This window comes from Lynx rufus, unplaced genomic scaffold (genome assembly GCF_022079265.1).
Source record: "Lynx rufus isolate CCGP_SWC_20201006 ecotype Redwood Valley unplaced genomic scaffold, mLynRuf1.p SCAF_4, whole genome shotgun sequence".
Lineage (NCBI taxonomy): Eukaryota > Metazoa > Chordata > Mammalia > Carnivora > Felidae > Lynx > Lynx rufus.
This window is the reverse complement of record NW_025814856.1, coordinates 61,481,846-61,503,966: the sequence shown is the minus strand read 5'-3', so window position 1 is coordinate 61,503,966 and position 22,121 is coordinate 61,481,846. Positions and strand designations below refer to the sequence as shown.

General features: G+C 60.3%; 1 protein-coding gene across 1 annotated transcript in view; it reads left to right on the top strand.

The window, feature by feature from the left end:
• The window catches only part of CAMK2B (calcium/calmodulin dependent protein kinase II beta), an 82,010-nt gene that overhangs the window by 26,641 nt on the left and 33,248 nt on the right, over positions 1 to 22,121 (top strand). Inside the window, exons 2-3 of the mRNA XM_047097017.1 lie at positions 2,802 to 2,896; positions 18,644 to 18,703. Coding sequence (XP_046952973.1) covers positions 2,802 to 2,896; positions 18,644 to 18,703 — 155 coding nt within the window. The remainder of the gene's footprint in view (positions 1 to 2,801; positions 2,897 to 18,643; positions 18,704 to 22,121) is intronic.

Below are 22,121 nucleotides of genomic sequence, written 5' to 3'. Positions count from 1 at the left end.
GGCAGAGAGGGATGGGGGCAGCTCTTTCTAGAACTTTCCTCTAGTCTGGGCAACAGGACCCCTGCAGAGGGGCTTCAGGAGGTGCCCTCCTCACACCTGGCAGGCAGGACATCAGGATGAAAAGGCCTGTGTCTAATGAGCTCCCCGTGAGCTCGATTATTGAGTGCCTGCTGCAAGCACTATGTCTGCTGCCCTCTTCATTTCCTCCATGTCCGGCGTCTGTCCACTGCCCACCTGCCCTCGGCCTCACAACAGGCCCTCACTGTCCCAGGTGTAGAGCTTCTGGGAAGGAAAAGCACCGTCTGGCATGGGAGGGACGCAGGCCCCCAGGACGTGGGGTGGAGGGCAGTCTCGGGCAGGTCTGCATAGCTGACTGTCCAGAGCCCTGGGCGCTGGCTCTGTGTCCTTTTGTTCATGCACACTCTGCCGAATGCCGGGAGGATTGCTGGTTCCCTGTTGTTCATTCCTGTGCTTACCCTGTCTGGGCAGCAGTTGGGGGAAGGGCCTGATGGGTCCGGCCCTGCTCCCAGGATGAGCCCTTCTCTGTCCTTGGGGGCCTCCCCGGGCGCCCGCCCTGCCACAGGCTTGCCATAAACGTGCCATCTGGCTGTTGGCAACTTCCGGCTGGGGGTAGGCCTGCGCTGTGAGGTCCCATTCTGGCACAGGAAATTCTGACTGTCCACAGAGGCATGCATAGCCCCTGTCCGGGCAAGCCGATGGCAGCCCGGGTCCACAGACGCCATGCTATCGCTCCGAGCAGGAGGCTGGTGCAGGCGCCAGCAGGGGGCGAGGCTGGTGAGCACCAGCCCAGGGCAGTCTCAGGCAGGTGGCCACACAATGCCTCTCTCACCCCTCAGGCAGCCCCGGGAGTTTTTCTCACTCCTTCCGTGGATGGGGAAACTGAGGCTCAGAGAGGGTGATGCGGTGTGGCCAGGAAGCCCAGAGTAGAATTCGAAGCTAGGGCGGCAGGAAGTTGGCGGTTATTCTCCTTTGTGGGTCAAAATAATCATCCTTTCCTTATATTTTTTCTTATGTAGCGAGGAAAATCACAGGGGCAGAGAGTGTGGGGTGAATAGTGCGTGTCCCCCAACCTGCCTGCCCCCCAGGGCAGCCACTGCCCGGTTCTTGGGCGGACATTGAAAAAGCAGACACGTGGCCCTAAGTGCCACCATTGCTTATGACAGTCTGGGTGGTGAAGAAAACGTTCGGTTAGGGTTCGTGTCCTACTATTTAGTTTTTTCCGAGGAAACCAGTAGTACGTTCTAAGGAAGTTTTGTCTTAAGAAGCGTCACAGAAGTCCTCCCTCGTCAGCGGGGGTAGGTTGCGAGACTCCCAGAGGACGCCTGAAATCGTGTGTAGTTCTGAGCCCTGTGGACACAGTGTCTGTCCTGAGCGCACGTCTGTGATTTTGCTGTACTTCTGAGTCAGCTTCGGGGAGGGACACAGCAAGGATGGTGAAGGGAGGCTGGTGTGACAACACGTTGTGAGAAAGCCGTGTGGACACCACACGCGCCCTTTCCGCGCCGGCCCAATGGGGTGAAAAGCCCGGTGAGGCGGTGACGGAGGTGACTGTCACAGGCCTGTGACACAGCATGAGGCAGCTGCTGACCTGACCATGTGTTGGGAGGAGTATTTGCCTCTGGCCCACCGTGGGTAACTGCAGCTGCCGGAAGGAAGCCATAGATGCGGGGACTGTTGTGTAGCAAGAGCGTTCTCTCGTTAAGACACTGCCTTGGGGGCGCCTGGGTGGCGCAGTCGGTTAAGCGTCCGACTTCAGCCAGGTCACGATCTCGCGGTCGGTGAGTTCGAGCCCCGCGTCAGGCTCTGGGCTGATGGCTCAGAGCCTGGAGCCTGTTTCCAATTCTGTGTCTCCCTCTCTCTCTGCCCCTCCCCTGTTCATGCTCTGTCTTTCTCTGTCCCAAAAATAAATAAATGTTGAAAAAAAAAATTAAAAAAAAAAAAAAAAAAGACACTGCCTTGGCATCACCCAGAACCAGGGGCTTGGTGGCTGTGGATTTATCTGGCTGCATAGGCCTGGGGGTCCCATGCCTGACGGGCCTTGTGGGGAGGACAGCGGAGGGGTGCGCCCGCCCATCCCCAGTGGCCACCCACCTGGCCTGAGACACCGCCCGGGTCGTTTCCTGTTCCGGCTCCTTGGCCCCGGCTCATGGGCCTGGTCTAGCATTCTTAAAAACTGGACCTTCTAACGGGACTCAGGCCGGCTGTCTGCTCTCTGGCAGACCCGCCTCCTCTCAGGGGCAGTGTCTGTGGCTGGTCCTCAGGCCTCTCAAGATGGCATCGCAGTGGTAACCGGCTCTCTCAGGTTTCTGGCTCTCGGCCGTGACGCTGGGCCCCCTCCTGCTCTGTGTAACAGGCCTGGTGGAGGTGGAGGACCAGGGAGGGGCCCTGTCCTCCGGCCGTGCGGCTCAGTGACACGATGCTTCTCCCTCTCTCTGAAACCTTTGATGAGTCCCGTGCCGGCTGTACTGCCTGGAGTGGGGCCAGTTGGTTGCTCTGGGGAGGACTCACTGGGCCCCCCGGTCTGGTGCCAAGGGCCTGAGGGCGCATGCTAGGAGGCCCCAGGCAGGCCCTCAGCGCAGCTGACCCTGAAGGACACCGGGGTGTCCCCCAGGCCAGGGAAAGGGTCCCTGTCAGGTTGGCGCCAAGGAAAGAGGGCAGACCCATTTGGTGTCTCTTCCTCAAATGGACGTCTGCCCAGGCAGGGCTTTGTGGTTTGGGTGCAGGGTGCTCACAGGGAGATTAATCATCTCTCCTGCCTGTGTCCCCCGTTTTCTCTGCAGGGGGGCTTTCTCTGTGGTCCGGCGCTGTGTCAAGCTCTGCACTGGTCATGAGTACGCAGCAAAGATCATCAACACCAAGAAGCTGTCAGCCAGAGGTAGGCGTGGGCCGTGTAGGCGTGGGCTGTACTGGCATGGGCCGGGCCCACGCAGGCACAGAACTCGGCCGGATGAAGTGGTGCCTCCCGCCCGGGAGGGCAGAGAGAGGGACCTGTACCCTCACGCCGGATCCCACCTTGACCCTGGTCTGGGGGCTCAGGGAGGGCTGGAGGTGGGAGCCCTCGGTGGCCTGAAGATTGTAGTGACCCGGCTGCCAGCACGATCCCTCCAGGTCGTCTGCACTAGGGGGCCGTCCGCCTGCACTGGGCAGGGCTGTGCTCTGGGCCTGCAGCGGGGAGTGGTGCTGGGTTGCAGCTGGCCCCGGGCACGTGGCCTCATCCCATCCATGCTGCACACCCCAAGCCCTTGCTGGGTGGCGGCCCGTTGTGGGCACACAGAATCCTGCTCTTTTGAGGTCCAAGTCGTGGAGTAGCACACGGGCAGGTGACTCAAAGATAGCCCCAGAGGGAGCAAGGGGCTGGGATCTGGGCAGGACCCCCGAAGGACCTTTGTTGAGGTGGCAGCATGGGGGTCCCCTGGGTCCTCTGACCCCAGGGCCAGACAGATGGAGGCTGGGTGACACCTGGGTGGAGAGAGAGTCAAGTGAGGCCCCTGGGGTGCTCTCTGGCCTCCCAGGGGACCTCCAGTTAGTGTCCAGACACAGGCTCCTTCTCTGACCAGAGGGGCACTGAGTGTACTCAGTGCTGGCCTGAGTCCCTACTGGAACTGGGGCTGAGAGCTGCCTCAGTCCGTGGGCTCTGCGGTGGACAGTCCAGTGGGGCGAGCGGGTGACCTAGTGCCATATTTTGAGCTGCGTGTAGACGTTGTGTACTTGCTGTGCTGTGTACCAGGCCTTCGGGCCCGAGAGTTTCCAGGGGTGGGCACTCCTGTCCCCGCTCATGGTGCGGGGCCTGGGGCACCCAGCCGGGGTCAGTCCCACGTCCTCCGTGTTTGCTGCCTGTTTTGGGGTCTGAGCACCGCGTGGGGAAGCTCTGGGCAGATCCAGAAACTAAAGGTCCCGACCATCCTTTGATGGTGAGGCCCCTTGGGGAGCTGCTTGGGGGACTGCCTCCTGTGGGCCTGGCCGTGGCGAGGGGGCCCGGAGGGGGTGACTCCATGAGGCCTGGGGGCCAGGGCAGCCCTGGGGCGTGCGTGCTTGCACAGCTCAGCCCCCATGTTTGGACCATGGCGGTAATGGTAATGCTAAAGACAGCACTGCGAGTGCCTCCTGAACGCGGTTACTCCTGTGTTCCCCGACGCTGGGTGGGGGTGCTGGTGGGGTGCCGGCTTTAACTATGTTTTGGGGGATATGTCTGCACGTGTGGAGTCTCTAAGGCGGAACACAGGCTTGTTCTAGCTCACGATGGGAGGAGAGAGCCCACCCTCAGATGTCCCCCAGACTAGTGAGGGAGACCCTCACTCATCCATCAGGTTTACTCAGCCCCTTCCACGTGCCTGGCCCTGAGCAGACACATCCACAGAAGCCACTACAACTGCCTGTGTTGGGTGCAAGCACAGGGGAGGGTCTCGAGGGATGAATAGGAGTTTGTGAGGCTCAAGCAGAAAAGCACGTGGGTATATTTCTATGGAATCACACAGCTCCTCTAAAGTACCTTCACACTCCCTGGTTTGTGTGTTTGTTTTTTAATGTATTTTATTTTTGAGAGAGCAAAAGAGCGCATGCATGAGTGAGGAGGGGCAGACAGAGAGGGAGACACAGAACTCGAAGCAGGCTCCAGGCTCTGAGCTGTCATCACAGAGCCCGATGTGGGGCTTGAACTTACGAGCCAGGAAATCATGACCTGAGCTGGTCTACACTTACCTACTGAGCTCCCTAAGCGCCCCACCCACGGTTTATACCTGCAAAGTGCTCTACACGCAGAGAGGGTCAGGACCGGCAGAACCCTGAAATCCAGCATGTGTTGGGGAAGCACCACTGCTCATTCTTCTGCCCCTGCTGCAGCGAGCCTGCTGGCCCCTTCCTGACCGACAGATGCTTTTCTGCCTCTATGTCCGGTGCGGCCATGGAGCCGAGCACTGGCCTGGTGCTGGTGCCCTGCGCCGGGCCGGTGTCCTCGCTGGGCGCTGCTGGGGACGGGCAGCGGGAGACAGGGCTGTCGGGAATCGGAGCGGCTGGCCTTCACCCGTCCTGTCTTCCCTCACAACCACTCTCCGGCAGGAAGGGGGGCCTTGTTACTCTGTGTCGCCCGGTACCGTGGAGGTCTTGGTCAATTTTTTTTCCTGTTTAACTCTTTATTATGGAAAATTTCAAACGTTCCCCAAATCTAGAGAGAGTGACAGAATGATCCCCCAACTTCAGCATTTGTCAGCTCTCAGCTCCATCTGTAGCCCCACACCCCCACCTCACAGCACGTCCCAGACGGCCTGTCACTTTGCACATGGTGTTCAGCACATTCTTCTGGCACAAAAGGAGTCTGCAGACAAGTGGCTGCCTCCCGGGTACCAGGGTCTCGGCACCCTCGGATCCTCCCCAGCCCCTCCTGGCTTTCCTAGCTGAGGGGCAGTGGGAGGGGTGAGGGGACAGGGTCTGCGCCCTGTGTGGGGCAGTGATGGGCTTGGGCTTGGAAGCACATGCCCACCCTATAACTCAGTTTCCCCAGCCATAAAACAGGGATGAAACCGGTGTGTGCTTGCTCCTGGCTGGATGTAAGGTACTTGGAAGGAGCTTGTGGGCACAGGCCTCCCCTCTCTGCCTAGCCCCGCTCCGGGTCAGAGGTCTGCCCACCCAGCCTGCAGGCCCCAGGGCCCCACAAAGCTGCCCTGGAAACCCCCAAGCCTGTGGGCATTTCCCCACTCCTGGAGGGCACTTGTGGCTGGTTTATTCCCTGCACCTCTCTGCTGCCTCCATGAAGCTCCTGGGGCCAGCTTCCAGAAAGCCTGAAGTTCTCACCTGGCCTGACACTGCCATCTGGCCCTGTCTTCTCCCTCCCTCCCCAGAGCTTTCTTCCAGCCCTTGGCTGCTTTCAGTGTTTCCAGGCACCCCTGGGCCTTTGCATGTGTGTTCTCTCTGGAAATGCTTTTCCTGAACTTCTATCTGCTTAATTCTTGTTGATGACATTTTCTCCAGTGGAGTCTGGGACCCAGGTACCCTGCTTTTTATGCTACAGCTGTCTTTCCCACAAGACTTCCAGGCCCTGTGGGCAGGGACTTCGTTCAGTACTGTGTCCCTACCAGGGCCTGGCGGGTGGTGAGCACTCCAGAAAGGCTTCTGGTGGAAGGAACATGTGCTTTCGGTAGGCGAATTTGAAGAGGCACATGTACAGTCTATGCTGGGGGCAGGTAGTCCCCTGGGTGTGAGGCTGGGTGGGGACTGGGGTGGGGGTTGTCTAGGGCATTTGCTGACGTGTTGGGTCTGCACGGGAGGCCCCTGGTCAGTCCAGACTTGCAGAACACCTGAGCCTTTGGGACGTCCGAGTTGCAGTGTGTTTCTGAGGCAAACCCAAGGGTGGTCAGGAGGTGGGGGCAGGGCAAGGCCTGGCTGTCACTCTGTGGTTGTGCCCCCCAGGGTCACAAGGTCACAGAAAATGTCCTGAGCCAGGGCCCCCACCCTGCTAGGTGGACAGCTCCATTGCTAGGAAGACCACAGCAGAAATGTGTGCCCAGCTGTTGTCCTTGTGGGAGGAAGGGACAGGGCGGGGGGCCCATGGCGGAGAGGAAGGGGGGAGAGACTGGACCCAGAGGCCTCGCCCCCCACCTTCCTTCCGCTGTTGCTCAAGTGCAGTGCAGTGTGGGGGGGCTCCATCTCCCGCTGGAGCAGCCCCGGTCCTCCGAGGCTCCTGATGATAGCAAAGCAGCCGGCCACACGCAGCGGCCAGGAGGAGCGCAGGCCCTGGGCACAGAAGCGGCCCCTGTGCGAGAACTGACAATGCCCAGATTCGCCGGGTCGCTGGGCATGACACCCAGCTGGTGCCAAAGACCCAAGTTACGTAGGTGATTTTGGAGGGTCCGAACGCGCTGAGCCCGCAGTTACAGGACGGTTAACAAAAGCAGTTAGAGGGAAGTAAATTGGCTGGGGTGAGATCATGGGGCACACAAGCCTCAAAACCTGTCTTGTGGGCCCTCCCCCCAACTCACTGCCAGCACCACGTGGGCCTGAGCCCTGAGCCCCCCTGGAGCAGGTGTCCAGCAGTGACCCCGGGCAGGGGCTCCACGTGGGGGAGGAACGACCCTGCGAGGACTGGGGCCCAGGCAGCTGTTACTCCCTGACCTTCAGCAGTAGTGAGTCTTTTTTTTTTTTTTTTAAACATTTTATTTATTTATTTATTTTTTTAACGTTTATTTATTTTTGAGACAGAGAGAGACAGAGCATGAACGGGGGAGGGTCAGAGAGAGAGGGAGACACAGAATCCGAAACAGGCTCCAGGCTCTGAGCAGTCAGCAGAGCCCGACGCGGGGCTCGAACTCACGGACTGCGAGATCATGACCTGAGCCGAAGTCGGACGCTCAACCGACTGAGCCACCCAGGCGCCCCAGTAGTGAGTCTTCACGTGGCTCGGCAGTGACCTTCCACATCCCCTGAGGTCGGGGGTGGGCGCCCCGTTCCACAGATGAGGAAACCAAGTCCCATAGAAGCAGAGACTTGCTCAGTAACACACAGTTGTGATGAGCAGAGCCTGGGGCAGTGGCAGCTTCAGATTTCACCCAGCTGGGAGGGCTGATGGTTGACCTCACAGGTGGGGGCTGGCGTCACAGGTGGGGCCGACTTCAGGGGAGGAGCTAACAGGTGGGACTTACAGGTGGGGTTCACCTCATGGCGGGGGGGCTGACCTCACAGGTGAGGGGACCTAGGTGATCAGGGCTCACCTCTGGGGCTCCCATCCCCAAGCTGATGCCCCGCTCACCCCCAGCTCCCTGCCTGGGTCCCCTGGGACTACCTTCTCCCTAGGGCCCGTGTGGCCTCTGTGCCTTGGGGGCACCCCTGCGGGAAGGTGTGATGGGGGAAGAGCTGAGCCCCGCTCCCCCCCCCCCCCCCCAGGAAACCTGACTGGCGCAGGGCCACTCTGCACAGCGGGGGGCGGCGCGGAAACGTGGCTTTCCTGCCTTAGCCTTTCCTGGTCCGCCGGGCCCCCTGACCCACAGGCGGCGAGACTCGGTGGAACTGGGTTAACGCAGGACGCGGGCGCGGGCGCCGCATTGCAGGGGCCACTGAGCATGCGCGGCCGGAGCCCCTCCCTCCCTTTCCCTACCCAAGCTCCCTTACCCTCTCCTCCCTCCCTTTTCCTCCCCTCCCCTCGTCCAGGCCTCCCCTCCCTCCTTTCAAACCACCCTCTGTCAGGCTCTACCCCTCCCTTCCCTTCTGCTACCCTGTCCTCTCCCCTCCCCTCCCCAGCTCCGGGAACAGCTTTCTCGCCTCCTCCCTCAGCTCAGGCCTCTTGACCCAGCACTCCCTCGGGCACCCCCTCCGCTCCACTCAGCCCGGGTCCGCAGGCTCCTCCCCGGCCAGGGGCTGAGCTCGGGTCTCACAGTCTAAGCAGGTCTCAATTGCAGATACACAGTGATTTTTTTTAGAGTAAGTATGTCCCAGACTCCCAACCAACTTTTAGCCAATTCTGCCCTCACGTGGGGATTCCCCAGGGACCCTGAGCTGTAGAGGGTCGCCCCAGGGATTTGGAGGGTGGGTGGGAAGGAGGAGCTCTCCTCTGGGCCTTCCCCCTCCACAGCCCCATCTCCTGAAGTTCTGTTGCAGGGACTTGGGTTAATGCGGAATTGGGGGCCCCCTGTGCAAGTGAGGGGGGAGTAGCAAGAGGACCTGGGGCCAGGGGACCCTCATTCCCCAGTCAGAGGAAGAGAGGGGACAGGCGGGGTTGCCAGATTTAGCAGGTAAATTTGAATTTCAAATAGACCATGAAAAACTGAATACAAACTCAGCCCAAACTGAATGGGGCTTGCACTAGGAAATTATTTGTTGTTTATCTGAATTTGGGACGTACTTGTGCTAAAAAATTCTTGTTGGTTATCTGAGATTCAAATTTAACTGGACATTCTCTGATTCATCAGGCAATACTAAACAGAGCTGTTGAAAGAATAGGTCTTTGTGATTAATTCATCAACTGAGTAGGTGAAGTCAGAGTTTTGGAAAAATGGGGGCGGGAAGGAGGGAGAAGGGTCCAGGGCAGGAGCAGACAAGGTGTAGAGGCCAGGCTGTGCCAGTGGGGGTCCTTTTGGACACCCTGGCCCATTCTTGGGGCCTCGCAGGTGATGAGGTGGAGAGCCTGGCCCTCCTGCTCGTTCTGGGGTTCATGATTCTGGGGTATGGCTGCCTTTGTGAAAGCTGAGTCCATCCCAGGGGCTTTGGGACCTGCTGACCTGAGGCCTGAGTGGTGTCAGGCAGTCGCAGGGCTCACCCACCTTGGGTTGTGGAGGGTTGGGAGAGGGTGAGGAGGCTGGCCGGGGTTATAGGGAGGGGCTGTAGGCCTGTCTGCCGCTCCCCAAATCTGAAGGGGTCCTCACCGCCATCCTGCCCACCCCGCATACACCAAGAGCCCCCTGGAGGTGGGTGCAGGGTCAGAAAGGCCTTTTCTGGCCAGTGTGGCCGCAGCCTTCTGGCCCCAACCCTCCAGCTCAGCGGGTCTCAGAGGCCTTGCAGAGTCTGGGCCTCGCCTTTGAGCAGGACAGTGGCGGGCAAGCTGTGCAGCGTCTGGGGCCATGCCCAAGTGTGGAAGGCACTAGGCCTCTGTTCACTGTCGAGAGCACGTCCCCGGGGTGGTGCCCAGGAAGCATCACAGGTGCTGTTGGGGGTGGGCTGTGATGAGACCCTGCCCAATAGCACCTGCGGTCCCCCAGGCTGTGGAAGGGAGCAGGAAAGGAGGTGGTCACTGGGGAGCTCCTATGTCACCATGCCCTACTGTTCTGGAAGTTGACAGTGACCCATTTCACGGTCACTGAAACTGAGGATTCCAAGGAAAGTCACTACTGGTGAGGGTGGGGGCCCTGCCCAAGGGTCATGGGCATAAGCAAACAGGACGCTGACCCTGGATGGTCAGGCAGACGGCAGCCTATATTACAGCGGCTCAGAGCCCAGGGGGGACATTGCATGTCACCCGGGCGCGTGGGGCACACTTGGGAACAGTGTGAGCGGCCTGGGCTGTGGGAGGCAGGCTTCGCAGTGACAGGAGACGGGGTGTCCCCGGTCCCCGCTGTGGGACATGGTCAACTTCTAAGTGAATAATTACTCTCTGGCAGAGGGTAGGAGGGCACCGTGCCTGGCCTGCCTGGGGCAGTGGCCGTGGGGCGGGGGGACCTCACCTGGGACCAGAGGGGGCAGGAAGCCCACAGCTAGGTGACACTGGACATTGGGGCCTCAGTTTCTGGCCTTGCTGCACAGCTGGGCTGCAGCTCCTGTTGGGTGGTGGCCCCCAGCCTGAGGAAGGAGTGAGGAAGGCCTCTGTGCAGCGGGGGGCCAGCCGAAGGCAGGGAGGGTAGGCTCTGGGGGCCCAGCTGCCACACGGACCCACGTGGCCTGCAAACAGCTCAGAGGCCTTAGTGCTGCCGTGTGGGTGGGGCCCGGTGGCTTGTCTTTGTCCCCGTGGCAGCTGCAGGATGGCGTGGACGCCCTGGCGGGGTGGGGCAGCTGCCTGATGTTGGCATACTAATTGCTGGGTGCCCAGTTGCCGTTTTAAAACAAAACACGCACAGAAGTCTGCGATGGGAGCTTTCTTCATCTCTGTCACTCTGCCGGCACCCGGCCATGGTGGCAGCACCATCACGAGAAACACCACGAGGTGGGGGGCCCTCCGCTGCTGCTGCCCCCACTCGGGCTCAGGCTCCAGCCCCCCACCCCGTGCAGCCCAGCTGGACCCCCAGCCTCCCTGTGCTCCACACCCCATCTGAAAGTTGGGGCAACTGTAGCAGCCCTACCTTGTGGGAAGCCCCCGGCAGAGTCAGGGGTCTGTGCAGAGCAGACAGCAGGTGCTAATCTGGGGGGGACCAGCAGGACCCTGCGAGGCCTCTTGGGTTTGGCTGCCTTGTTCATGTGTCCCAGCCCCATGAGTCCCATCAGCAGGCCCAAGCTGTGGAAGCCCCGACTTTGAATCCTGGAAAGCAGTGTCCTCCCGATAGCCGATGGGATGTTGTTCCCGGGACGAGGCCGAGGTCGGAGACACCAGTGTCAGCAGGTGCTCAGAACTCACCCATCTTCCATGACACATCCTTCCCCAGGCCACCCAGCCCTCCCAGGGACTCTGGAGGTGTGAATGCCCAGGACAGAGGCTCAGAGCCACTGGGTTGCCGGCCCAGTTTCCCTGGCCGCGGTGCGCGCGACCTTGAGAACTTAGGACACGAGAGTTCCAGGGTTGATGTTTGGAACACTGTTTGGCCTGTGTGCAGAGTGATGTGTGATGTGGGTATCTGTGGGCCTCCTGAGGTTCTAGAAAGCTCCCTGTTGCGGTGTGATAGTACAGGTGTGGAGATGGGTGGCAGTGAAGGGGAGGAGCCTCCCAAAGGTATCCCAGGGCCTAGTGCAGCCAGTCCCCTGGGGCACACATTCTTCCTGCCTCCCAAGAACAGAAGCCACCGGCTAGGAGAACGGGGACACCTGCCAGGATGTCTCCTTTGGTGGGGCGGGAGGAGGGAAGTGGGAAAAACAGCCCAGGTGCCCAGCTCTGCAGGGCACGATGGGGGAGGGGTGGAAGTGGGGGCTGTGGGCTGGGGTCTCCTCTCTGTCGAGGCCTCTCTTGGGACCTCCCCACCCTTTTCACACGTAGGAAACGGGCTCAGAGCGAGGCCTGGCCTGGTTCAGGGCCCCAGGTCCAGCATCCCCGTGGCCACCAGAGGCTGGCACACAGGCAGTCCCCCAGCTTGGTGATACTGGTCTGGGTTCATTGCTGGTTTGCCCTGGAGGGAGCAGAAGACTGAGCAGCCCCAGGCCCTGCGGAGTCCCAGGCTGGGTGCAGGGTGCGACCAGGGAGCTGCTCCCCCCACCAAAGGCTGTGGCTCCCCCCAAGTCACCTGAGGTAGTCAGCACCCAGCATCCTCCCGGGGGCTCTGTCTCTGGCTGGTGCATGGCCCCCAGCCAACAAGGCAGCCCCGTGACTTTGCCCACCCCTATGTGTGCCCCACCCAGCACTGTTCCGTGTCTCCCTCTGGGGCCAGACCACACACACACTCCCACACTCTACAGCCCAAGGGCGGGCCATTTTCCTTTCCTGGGACCTCGGTGGACCTTCCTGTGTCCATGCAGAAGTGGATGGTGACCCTGAGGCAGGGGCCTGACCTTGACACAGATCCCCACAAGCTCTGTCCAGGAGCTGCTGGATTTGGTGGGGCATCCTGGGCAGCAGCTGCCGTGGCCTATGACCTCAGCCAGACGTGTCCCAGCCTCCTGGCCCTGCTGTCCCTGTGTCCCCAGGCCATCCTCCAGGCGGGGGGAGGGGGGCCAAGGAGGCCAATGGACCCCTGTGCTGGCGGGGCTCCCTAGTGAACACAGCCTGCCTGTCCTGTCCCAGGAGTCCTTGGGGGTCCAGCAGCCGCCCTCCGAGCCCCCGCTGCCTGCCGGGCTGTGTAGACTTTCCCTGTGGGATTTCATGTTCCATCCAGTACGACTGGCAGCTGTTCCCTACTTCCCAAGTGGTGGCCTCATCCGTCCCGGGCCAAGCCTGGGGAGGCTGCTGGCAGCTCCTCCCGCCAGGTGGGCCCGTTTCCCCCTCCATCCCTCCTCCACCCGCTCCACTGCCTCGAGGGTGTCCTTCTGCCCGCCACAGCTCTGCTGCTGCTCCTGGCAGCTGGCGAGGGGCCAGGCGCCCACCCACGTCCCTCCTGTCCTCCTTCTCCTTGCGCCCCCATCTCTGCTCTGAGTCACCCACAGCCAGGGAGCAGGTGGGGATGGGGCGGGGGTGGGAAGTATGGTGGATGGTGTCAGGGCTGGGGGGCTGCGTCCCTGAGGGGGCCTTGAGGAGCCCCCAGCCTGGAGTCGAGTCCTGGCCTTGGGGACACTGAGTGTCTCTGTGCACCTGTTTCCTGGACCCTGACTGCCGCTCACACTGCGGGGCCCACGAATGTCCTCTCCCACTATGGGAGCACCCTCCCACTACCCTCAGCCTCCTGACTCAGCTTGGGGTGCCCCCACCTTGGGGGGACCCCTGCCTGGGGGAGAAGACCCCACCTGGGGAGATCCCTCCTGGGGGACCCTGTCATGGGGAGTCCCCACTTGGGGTCCTTGGTGTGTGCCATGGCCAGGGCCGTGTGGTGGGTGGGGAGCTGGCTTCAGTCCCCCATTGCCATTCCTCGGGGTGCTGTTGTGAAACGGTGAAGGCCCGTCGTGTATGTGGCGCAGGCAGTGCCCGAGTGTGGCTGTGTGGCAGGCGCCTGTCTCTTCTTGCCCCTGGGGCCCCTGTCCATCTCCCTCATGGTGGTGGGTCCCCGGCAGGGCCCAGTGACTGCCCTGAGCAGCCCCTGCCTCTTCCTCGCTCCCGGGGGCTGCTGGGGTCTGGGATCTGCTGTCCCCGCGTGGGGTGTGCAGGGCTCCGCTGCAGCCCCCCCCTTCCTGGCCCCCAGCCCCCCAGCTTGGGGGCACCACAGGGGCAGCACGGGCCTGGCACACAGGGCGCGGTGGAATCAGCCAGGGGGCTGGCATCCGTATCGTTGGATTTTGGGCAGCCGGCAGCAGGGGACGACTGCCCAGTCAGTGTGTCAGTTTGGCTTTGCTCTGTGTGACTCGCTCTCCCGTGGACGTGAAGGAACGCTGTGCTTCATCGCTGGGGTGCTCCTCCTCTGCCATCGCAGCCCAGTGCCCTCCTCACGGGAGCAAACGCTCCAGGACTGGCCCGCACGCACTTGGGCTTGTCTCCGTGTAGGACGTGCGAGCGGTTACAAGGTGAGATGGCTGAGCCCAGGAGTCCCCTGCAGGGTTCCGCGTCAGAAGCTGTGAGAATCGCATCTTGCCCCATGAACGCACATTCCTCCAGAACCTCCCTCTGGTGTGGGGTCCCCCTCGAGACTCTCGCACGCGGCATCAGGGCCTCCTCTGTCCCCAGGGCTCATGGCACTGCTGCACCTGCTCCCTGTGACCCGGGAGCTGGGTGTGTCCCCAGGATGCAGTCAGAGCTGGCCTTGGGTCCTCAGGTGGGAAAAGGGCAGAGGGACTGGGGTTCCCAGAAGCTGGGGGAGCTTGGCCTATTCCCTCACTCTATGCCCCCCCTTCTGTCCCCATCCTGTTTAGAAGTCACCCCCAGACCCTCCCCTGGAACATGACCTCAAAGTGCAGTTCCTGGAGGTGCATGCATGGGGTTGATTCAGGCGAGTCTGACATGGAAGACTGACTCCATGGGCCGGATGCGTGGGGTGTCAGTGGGGCGGATTCCTGGGGTTCTTTCAACCCACAAGCTGCACAATGGGTACTGTGTTTGTTCTGTGACATGCGCCGTCATTCCATAACAAAATGTTAACCTCTGTGGCCGAGGCAGTGGGGCTCCAAGCAGCAGGTGCTAGGCCTCAGGGCAACTCCGGGTGCCCTGGACACTCAGGACACCTGGCCACAGCCCTGGGGGGACCCTGTCGAGCTTTGTGCCTGGTCTCAAGGCTGGCCTGGTCACTCAGATGCTGCAGGCCCCACAGCCCTGGCCGGTGCCTAGTGAGCCCCTCCTGGGGTAGCTTGCTGTCTGCCCGGCCAGGAAGTCCCTGCGGTGAGCATGGTCAGGAGGGGGGCAGGGCCCTGGGCAGGGCATCTCAGGGCTGGTTCAGGGTGGCTGGCCCATCCTACACCCTGCTGCCTGCAGGAGGGATGGCCTGCAGGTGTCCTTCAAGGCTCTAGCTGACGGTTTAGAGCCGGGCTGGGCTTCTGGTGAACCTGACTGGCTTAAATTTGACTCACGTCCCCATGTCCAAGATGGGGTTTAGGACATTCATCTGGAAGGTAAGAAACAACTTTCCCAACATTGTGGGAAGAAATCAAGGGCCGTGGGCAGGGTTAGGGGGTTGGCTTTTCTCCCACGGCTGCCTGCCTGTCCTGGACGGTCCATTCACTTCAGGGTGGGTGTCTCCATGGCCGGTTTTCACGATGTGCCCTCATTGCATTAGTGGCTTTGTGCCCGTTGGAAACAGGATCAAACCCTTTTATAAAAACAATATTTTGCCTAATTATGAAAGTAACAAGATCGTTGTCGACGTCGGGGAGACTATAAGCCCGTAATTCTGCCTCCTGGGGGGCCGTGCTGTTACTGACTGGATGTGGCATGCTCACTGGGGCTCTCCTGCATCGCGTGTTGTCACTGGCGTGGCATCAGGCCTCTCCTGGCCCCGTGTTGCTGACCTGATCCTGAAGGGGGCCAGCCAGGAGGGTCGGACACCTGCTGTGGCCATGGGGTGGACTGCTGGCATGTGGGCCCGGGCAGGCAAGCTTCCTCTCCTGGCCACACAAATAATTTATCTGCCCAGATGCGCCCGGGAGCCAGTCCGTCTCGTGGATGGAGCTTTGCCCTTGGAGACAGCTTTCAGTAATGAAATGCAGCCTCTGAGTTACCTACTTCCCACAGGTGGGTTCCCACCTGCATTTTCCTCCTGATTTTTATGTCTGACCCAAATCTGGCATTTTTTTCCAGAGGGAACTGCCCCAGCTCCCACCACCCTAACCCTCCCGAGCTCTCTCTGCCCCGAGCTTTGCTCTGGCCCACCCACACGTGGACTGGCTTCTGAGCTGCATCCACATTTGGGAGGTGAGGTTATCTCAAACATTACTGGGACAGTTGGCAAAACCAGGATGTGGACTGTAGGTTAGATCCGAGGTCTGCACCGGCGTTCGACCTGCTGCATGGGGTGTGCACGGGGTGCGTGCGCCGAGATTATGCAGCACGACGTTCTTGCTCTTACACATACACAGTGCACATCTTGTGTCCCCTGGTAAAAGGATGCCTAATGTGGCTTCTGTCAAACCCTCAGAAAAAGTAAGCGTGTGCACACGGAAGGACCAATTATACAAATGTGCATTTTCTGAGGACTTCACTGTTTGCAGCTTTTCTCTAGGTTTGAAAAATGTTCAGCATAGTAACAAGAGAAAATCCTATAGGGGCATCTAGGGGCACAGTCAGTTAAGCGTCCAACTCTTGGTTTGGGCTCAGGTCGTGATCTCACATTCATGAGTTCAAGCCCTATGTCAGGCTCTGCTGACAGTGTGGAGCCGGCTTGGGACTCTTTCTCCCTCACTGTGTCCCCCTCCCTCGCTCATGCTCTGTTTTTCTCAAAATAAAATACACTTAAAAAAAAGAAAAAGAGAGGCACCTGGGTGGCTCAGTTAGTTGAGCGTCCAACTTCGGCTCAGGTCATGATCTCACGGTTTGTGAGTTCGAGCCCCGCGTCGGGCTCTCTGCTGACAGCTCAGAGCCTGCCTGTAGCCTGTTTTGGATTCTGTCTCCTTCTCTCTCTGCCCCTCTTCACTTGTGCTCTGTCTCTCTGTCTCTCAAAAATAAATAAATGTAAAAAAACAAAATGAAAAAAAAGAAAAAGAAAAAGAAAACCCTATGAAAGACAACACAAAGCTATGATGCCCCCCTAGCCCCCGTCAGCCCTCCCACTGGCCTGAGGGGGAGCAAGCTCCTGGCTGTGGCCACAGCCCCTTCCCCGCTGCCCTCCAGAGGTGGGCCTCAGGTCCAGGGAGCCCCAGCCCCAGTTCTGTTATCGCTGCCTCATTTTGAGCCGCACACAGACTGGGGAGTGGAATCCATGCTGCGTGTGTTCTGTTACAAGCATGTTTGATTCATCCCCCCAGTGGTGATGCCTGGACTGCTTCCAGTGCCCGCTGTCTGTGGGTAGGTGCTCAGCTCCCGCCAGGGCTCACTGGGTGTGGACATGAGGGAGGGAGTGGGGGGCAGGGTCTGTCCCTGTGGTTCCTCCAGCGTCGTCCCAGGGCTGGGCGCCCGGCCGGGCAGGTGGGTGCCGGGTGGGCAGGGCAGGACGGTGTTAGCATCTCTGGAGGCTTGAGTGCTGGGAGAGGGGAGGGCCGGCTGGACCTGAGTTGTTGCCAGAGGTGTCTGTCTGCGGGCATGACCGTCCCGCTCAGGAAAGACACTTGCGTGTTTGCAGGTGTGTCCGCATTCAGGACTGTCCTGCCCCTCCCGGCTCCCCACTGTCGCATGGCCCGGGGCCTGGCAGGTCTGAGGAGGCCTGCACAGTGGCCTTCCTGCCTCCAAGGACCCTGTGTACTTAGCCCGTTAACTGCGCCCTGCAGGCGGGTGCTGCCTGGAGTCCTGGTGAATCAGGCAGTTGTCTGGCATGGTCGTGTGCTCCCCAGACTCTTGCTCTGAGGGGCTCAGCATGTACAGGGCTGGAGTGGGGGGTCAGGACCCCTGGTCCCCCCGGCCCCCCTCCCCAGTCATGTCCCACACTGAGACAGCTACCATCCTGAACTTGGAAATCCCTTGCCTTTCTTGACGGTTAGGCCACGCATGTGTGCCCAGTGACCTGTGCATGTTGACCTCGGTGAATAAAAGTGCATTGTGGGTCTTCTTTTATAAGTGGCTTTTTCACTCAGCCTGGTGTTGGGGTGGTGTGCACATGTTGATGTGTGTTGTATGACTGTAGCAACATTAATGCTGCATTCTCTAGACAATGGAAACATGGGTTTTTCCAGTATTTTGCTATTGAAATCTCCATTAACTTTAAAATTTTTTCTGGTAACGTCTGTCTGAAATAGAACATTTCTTTTCTATTTTATTTTATTTTTATTTTTTTAATGTTTATTTTTGAGAGGGAGACAGGGCGCAGGCAGGGGAGGGGCAGAGAGAGGGGGAGACACAGAATCCGAAGCAGGCCCCAGGCTCCAAGCTGTCAGCACAGAGCACGATGTGGGACTCGAACCCATGAACCGCGAGATCCTGACCTGAGCCGAAGTCAGATGCTTAACCGACTGAGCCGCCCAGGCGCCCTTTTATATTTTTATTTTTAACTTTATTTTTATTTTAGAGAGAGAGCACGCACAATTGAGGGAGAGGGGCAGAGAGAGAGAGAGAGAGAATCTTAAGCAGGCTCCACGTTCAGTGTGGAGCCTGACTCATAGTTTGATCACACCACCCTGGGATTGTGACCTGAGCCGAAACCAAGAGTCAGATGCTCAATGGACTGAATCCCAGGCGCCCTGAAATAGAACATTTCTGATGAACTGCCTAGTCCTTAGAGGGGCAGCCTCTGGAATTGAAGCCCTGGCTGTGAGTTGGGGGGGTGGGCAGGGAGAGCTCCCAGGGGCTCGTTCTGGCTGCTTCTTGCCCATGGCGAGCTCCCCCTGGGCCTGGACTCAGCTGCCATGGCAGCGTCAACACACCTTGGCCATCACAGTCCCGGGCCTGTGTTCTGGGGATCTGTGCAGCCCCAGATGGTCCCCGAAATCCTGCCGAGGCCCACGCTGACCCCAACGGTGGACAGTGTCGCCCTGCCAGCCCCACGGCCGCCGCTGAAGAGCACACTGGACTTTAGTGGAGGCTCCGCAGAGTTTGGAATTAGGACAAACAAGTGAAGGATGAAATTGGTGCCCTCAGTTCCGTGCTTCTCTTCCTGAACCATCTGGGGCTCCCGCCTCCGCCCACAGCCTCGAGCTGGAAACACCTGGCAGCCTCTTCCTGCCCCAGCGCTGCCACAGGACCCCTGCGGGGACAGGGGCACAACCTGACACGTCAGCTCTGCGGGCAGAAGGCGGTGGCATGTCCTCGCCGCCGAGAGTGTGTCCGGCACCCGGCCGTCTCTGCAGTGCCGGGCATAGGCTGCTGGGGCACAAGGTTATATACCATGTTGCTTTCTGTCCCCAGATCACCAGAAGCTGGAGAGAGAGGCTCGAATCTGCCGCCTTCTGAAGCATTCCAACATTGGTGAGCAGCCCCCTGAGGGGCCGGGACCCCCCTCTCTGCTCCTCCAGCCAGCAGCCTTCCTCCCCCAACGATCGGACTTGCAGAGTCACCAGAAGGTCCCCTTTTCCTTCTCTATAGACGTGTCCTACCCTGAGGCCCCTGGAAACGTCAGATTCTGGGGGTTCGGGGCAGCCCCTTGCAGGAGCTCTGCGTGGACAGGTCCCCTCCCCTCGCTCTGTAACCCTGAGTTGTGTGTGATTCTGGTGAGAACATTCTGTGGCTTCAGGAGAGCCACAAGGCAGCCTGATTAAAAAGAAAAACATTGGGAAGCCAAACATCTCTGAGACCATAGCAGGCGCAGTCCTGGCCCGAGGTCCAAGGTCTGGTTCTGGAGAACCGCTGCCGACCCCTGCCGGTCTCTGGTGCTGTGACCTGGGGCGTTGATCCCGGCAGGGGTGCAGAGCCCCGGGAGCCTGGGGGAACGGATGCCCTTTGCCCTGCAAGCCCAGATCACGTCCCCCGTGAGTGGTATGGCTGTAGGGGCCACAGACCCTGGAGTCAGCCGGCCACTCGACCACCACTCCCTCACCAGCGTGGCTCGAGTGTGGCCTCTGCTTGCTGCTCTGTGGAGCAGGGATGTGTGTGCACCTGCCTGTCCTTTCCCAAGTCTGGCCCTTTAGGGAGTTGGAGCTCCCTCTGGGATACAGCCAGGAGGCACGGAGGGGACTCTGGGTGTGCCACCTCAGGGACACCTGGGAGCTTGTCAGGGTGGAGTCCTGGGCCCCTCCTGCCATGATTCTGGTTCAGTTGTTCCAGGACGGGGCCCAGGACTCTGTAAGAACAGCAGGTAGTGAGGGGCAGCCAGTTTGGGAACCATCCCCAGACCAGGCCCTCAGCCTTGTGGAGGCCCAAGAGGCCCCAAGAAGCCTCGCCAGGCCTTAGGGCTGGTCCTGGGGGCCCTCCACCACTGGTTGTGGCTCTGCAGGGTGTTGGGTCTCTCCAGCCGGCCCGGACCAGTGGGAGGGGTGGGGAGGCAAATCCCCCCACTTCCCGGGCAGCCCCTGTGCCCCTGTGCCCGTGGGCTCCTGCAGCCCTGGGCCTGGGCCCGTGTGCTTTTACTTCCAGATTCTCAAGGTGAGTGTGTTGGACCCACTGGCATGCAGGGTCCCGCCCCGCCACGAGGAAGCCTGACTCAGGCCTGGGGCGGCCCAGGAATGGGGACTTTCACCAGCCTGTCAAGTGATTGTGACGCAGGCGTCCACAGGGACCCCAGCCCAGTCCTCACTGACAGAGGGTAGGGGATGTTTGGGCGAGTGGTGGGCTTCAGCCCAATCTCCCACCACCCCAGCTGTTGTCCTCTGTGTACCTGGGCCAGATGCCAGGCACTTCTCTCCCTCTGTCCTCGTTCTCCTGGTAGATAGCACCACCCTGCCAACTCTACCCACACCCCTTCCTTGCCAGCGCCTCCCCTGCATCCTCTGAGCACCAGCTGAGGGCAGGTCGCCACTCTGAGCAATTTCCACGAATCCCCTCTTAAGAAGGGAAGACCCAGGTGTTCTTCCGTTTGGTGTTCTGAGACACTTCACAAGATGTCGCCCTGCCCTGCCTAGATGCCCCATGTTGTTCCTGATCAGTCCCGGAAGTCCTCGTAGCAGCTTTATTCCAGAACACAGGGCAGAACTGTGCAGAGGGAACATTCCAGAACATGGAGGAGTCAGAGCTGAGCCCATGGTGCAGAGGGAACATTCCAGAACATGGGGGAGGCCGGGCTGAGACAGGACAGGTTAAGCTAGAACATTCCAGAAACTGGGGAGGCCGGGCTGAGATGCGTGCAGAGGGAACATTCCAGAACAGACACAGGGTGAGACTGGCTGCCGTGGGAACATTCCAGAACACAGGGAGTTAAGGCTGAGACAGGTTCATCTGGAACATTCCAGAACAGGCTGATGGAGGGCTGACACTGGGGTGCAGATGGAACATTCCAGAATAGGTAGATGCATGGCTGAGACTGGGGAGAGGCCCTCTGAGGGGTAGTGGGACAGACTTCCAGGGGGAGGTGAGGGGAGCACCTTGCTCCCTGGCCTGGGTCTGCCCAGCCCCACCCTAGACAGAAGTGCCCCTGGCCCCTGGGAGAGGAAGCCAGGTGCAGGGCAGGGGCTCTGAGAGGGGCTCCCCTTCCTGTGCCCGCTTACTCAGGGAGCAGTCGTGTCCAGGGTGTGGGGAGGACAGGGGAGGGAAGGAGAGGGAAGGAGCCTCAATTTCCCCATCTGTAAAGTGGGGAGTGCCCAGCAGGCCCTGGGATGAGTCAGGTGGAGAGCAGGTGCAGTGTTGAGGCCCTTCTTTGTGGAGCTGGGGGCTTTGGGGAGGCTGGGGGAAGGCTGAAGGGAGAGAGCCTCCCCTCTGCACATTGACCCTCTCTCCTCGGGCCTGGTTTCTGGGGTTAGAACTGAGTTCCTTTGCTGGGTGGTTCACCCCTAATCTGGGCAGGTGGGGGCCATGGAGGACAGTGCGCTGTGGGGGCTCCCTGCCTGGACAGGGGGGAGGAGATAGGTTTCCAGGGTCCGAATCCTGGGGCCCGCAGCTCATGATGTTACACATCTGGGCTGGGCCTTCCCACCTCAGACAGCACAGGGGTCTAGGGAGGGGGTCCAGAGCCTGCCTGGGAGGGTGGCGGGACCCCCTGAGAGTCCCCTGGTCTGGAGGTGCCGGGCCCCAGCGAGGGGAGCATCCTGGGTGCATCCCCCCGGCCCTCCATGTCCAAGCACAGTTTCTAGATGCCGTCGACTTTCTTGTCGCCGTGCACCCTGCTCAGTGTTGTTTACCTGCTGTTTTTAAGAGGATTCAGTGACGGTTCTCTCTTTACTTAGTTCTGTCACAAGTCAGTCTGATTTTTCTAAACCATTAAAATATTTTTGCACATTAAAAATGTTTTTAAAAAAAGAGTGTCCATGTGCACACAGTCTGCACTCCACACGGAGCCCCTCCAGTGTCTCCCGGGCAAGGAGGCGGGACCCCCCTCTCAGCGGCACTGGGGGGCAGCACCCAGCTTTATGGACCCCTGCCCCCCCCCAGGGAAGGACAAGAAGGACCCCAGGAATGTCCCTCAGTGGGCGCTGCCTTCAGGGGCCCCCAGGCCTCTCTCTCCGCTTGGAGCTTAGTGGGGGTGGTGGGGGGCAGAGGCGGCTGCTCAGGAGGCCCCTTGCTGAGTCCACGCCAGGAATAGGTGAGCTCTTGTTCACCCCGCCTTTTTCACAGGAGGGTCTGGGGAGGAGGGTGCAGTGAGTCTGGGGAGGAGGGTGCTCTGCTGTGTGTTGCGGAGAAGCAGGGCAGGCTGGTGGAGTGGGTCCTGGGCTGCTGTGTGGGCGGGAGGGAGGTCAGCAGGGACCTCCCCGTAGTGGAGGCCCGAGGCCTCCCCGTAGTCCCTGGGAAGGGTGACTGA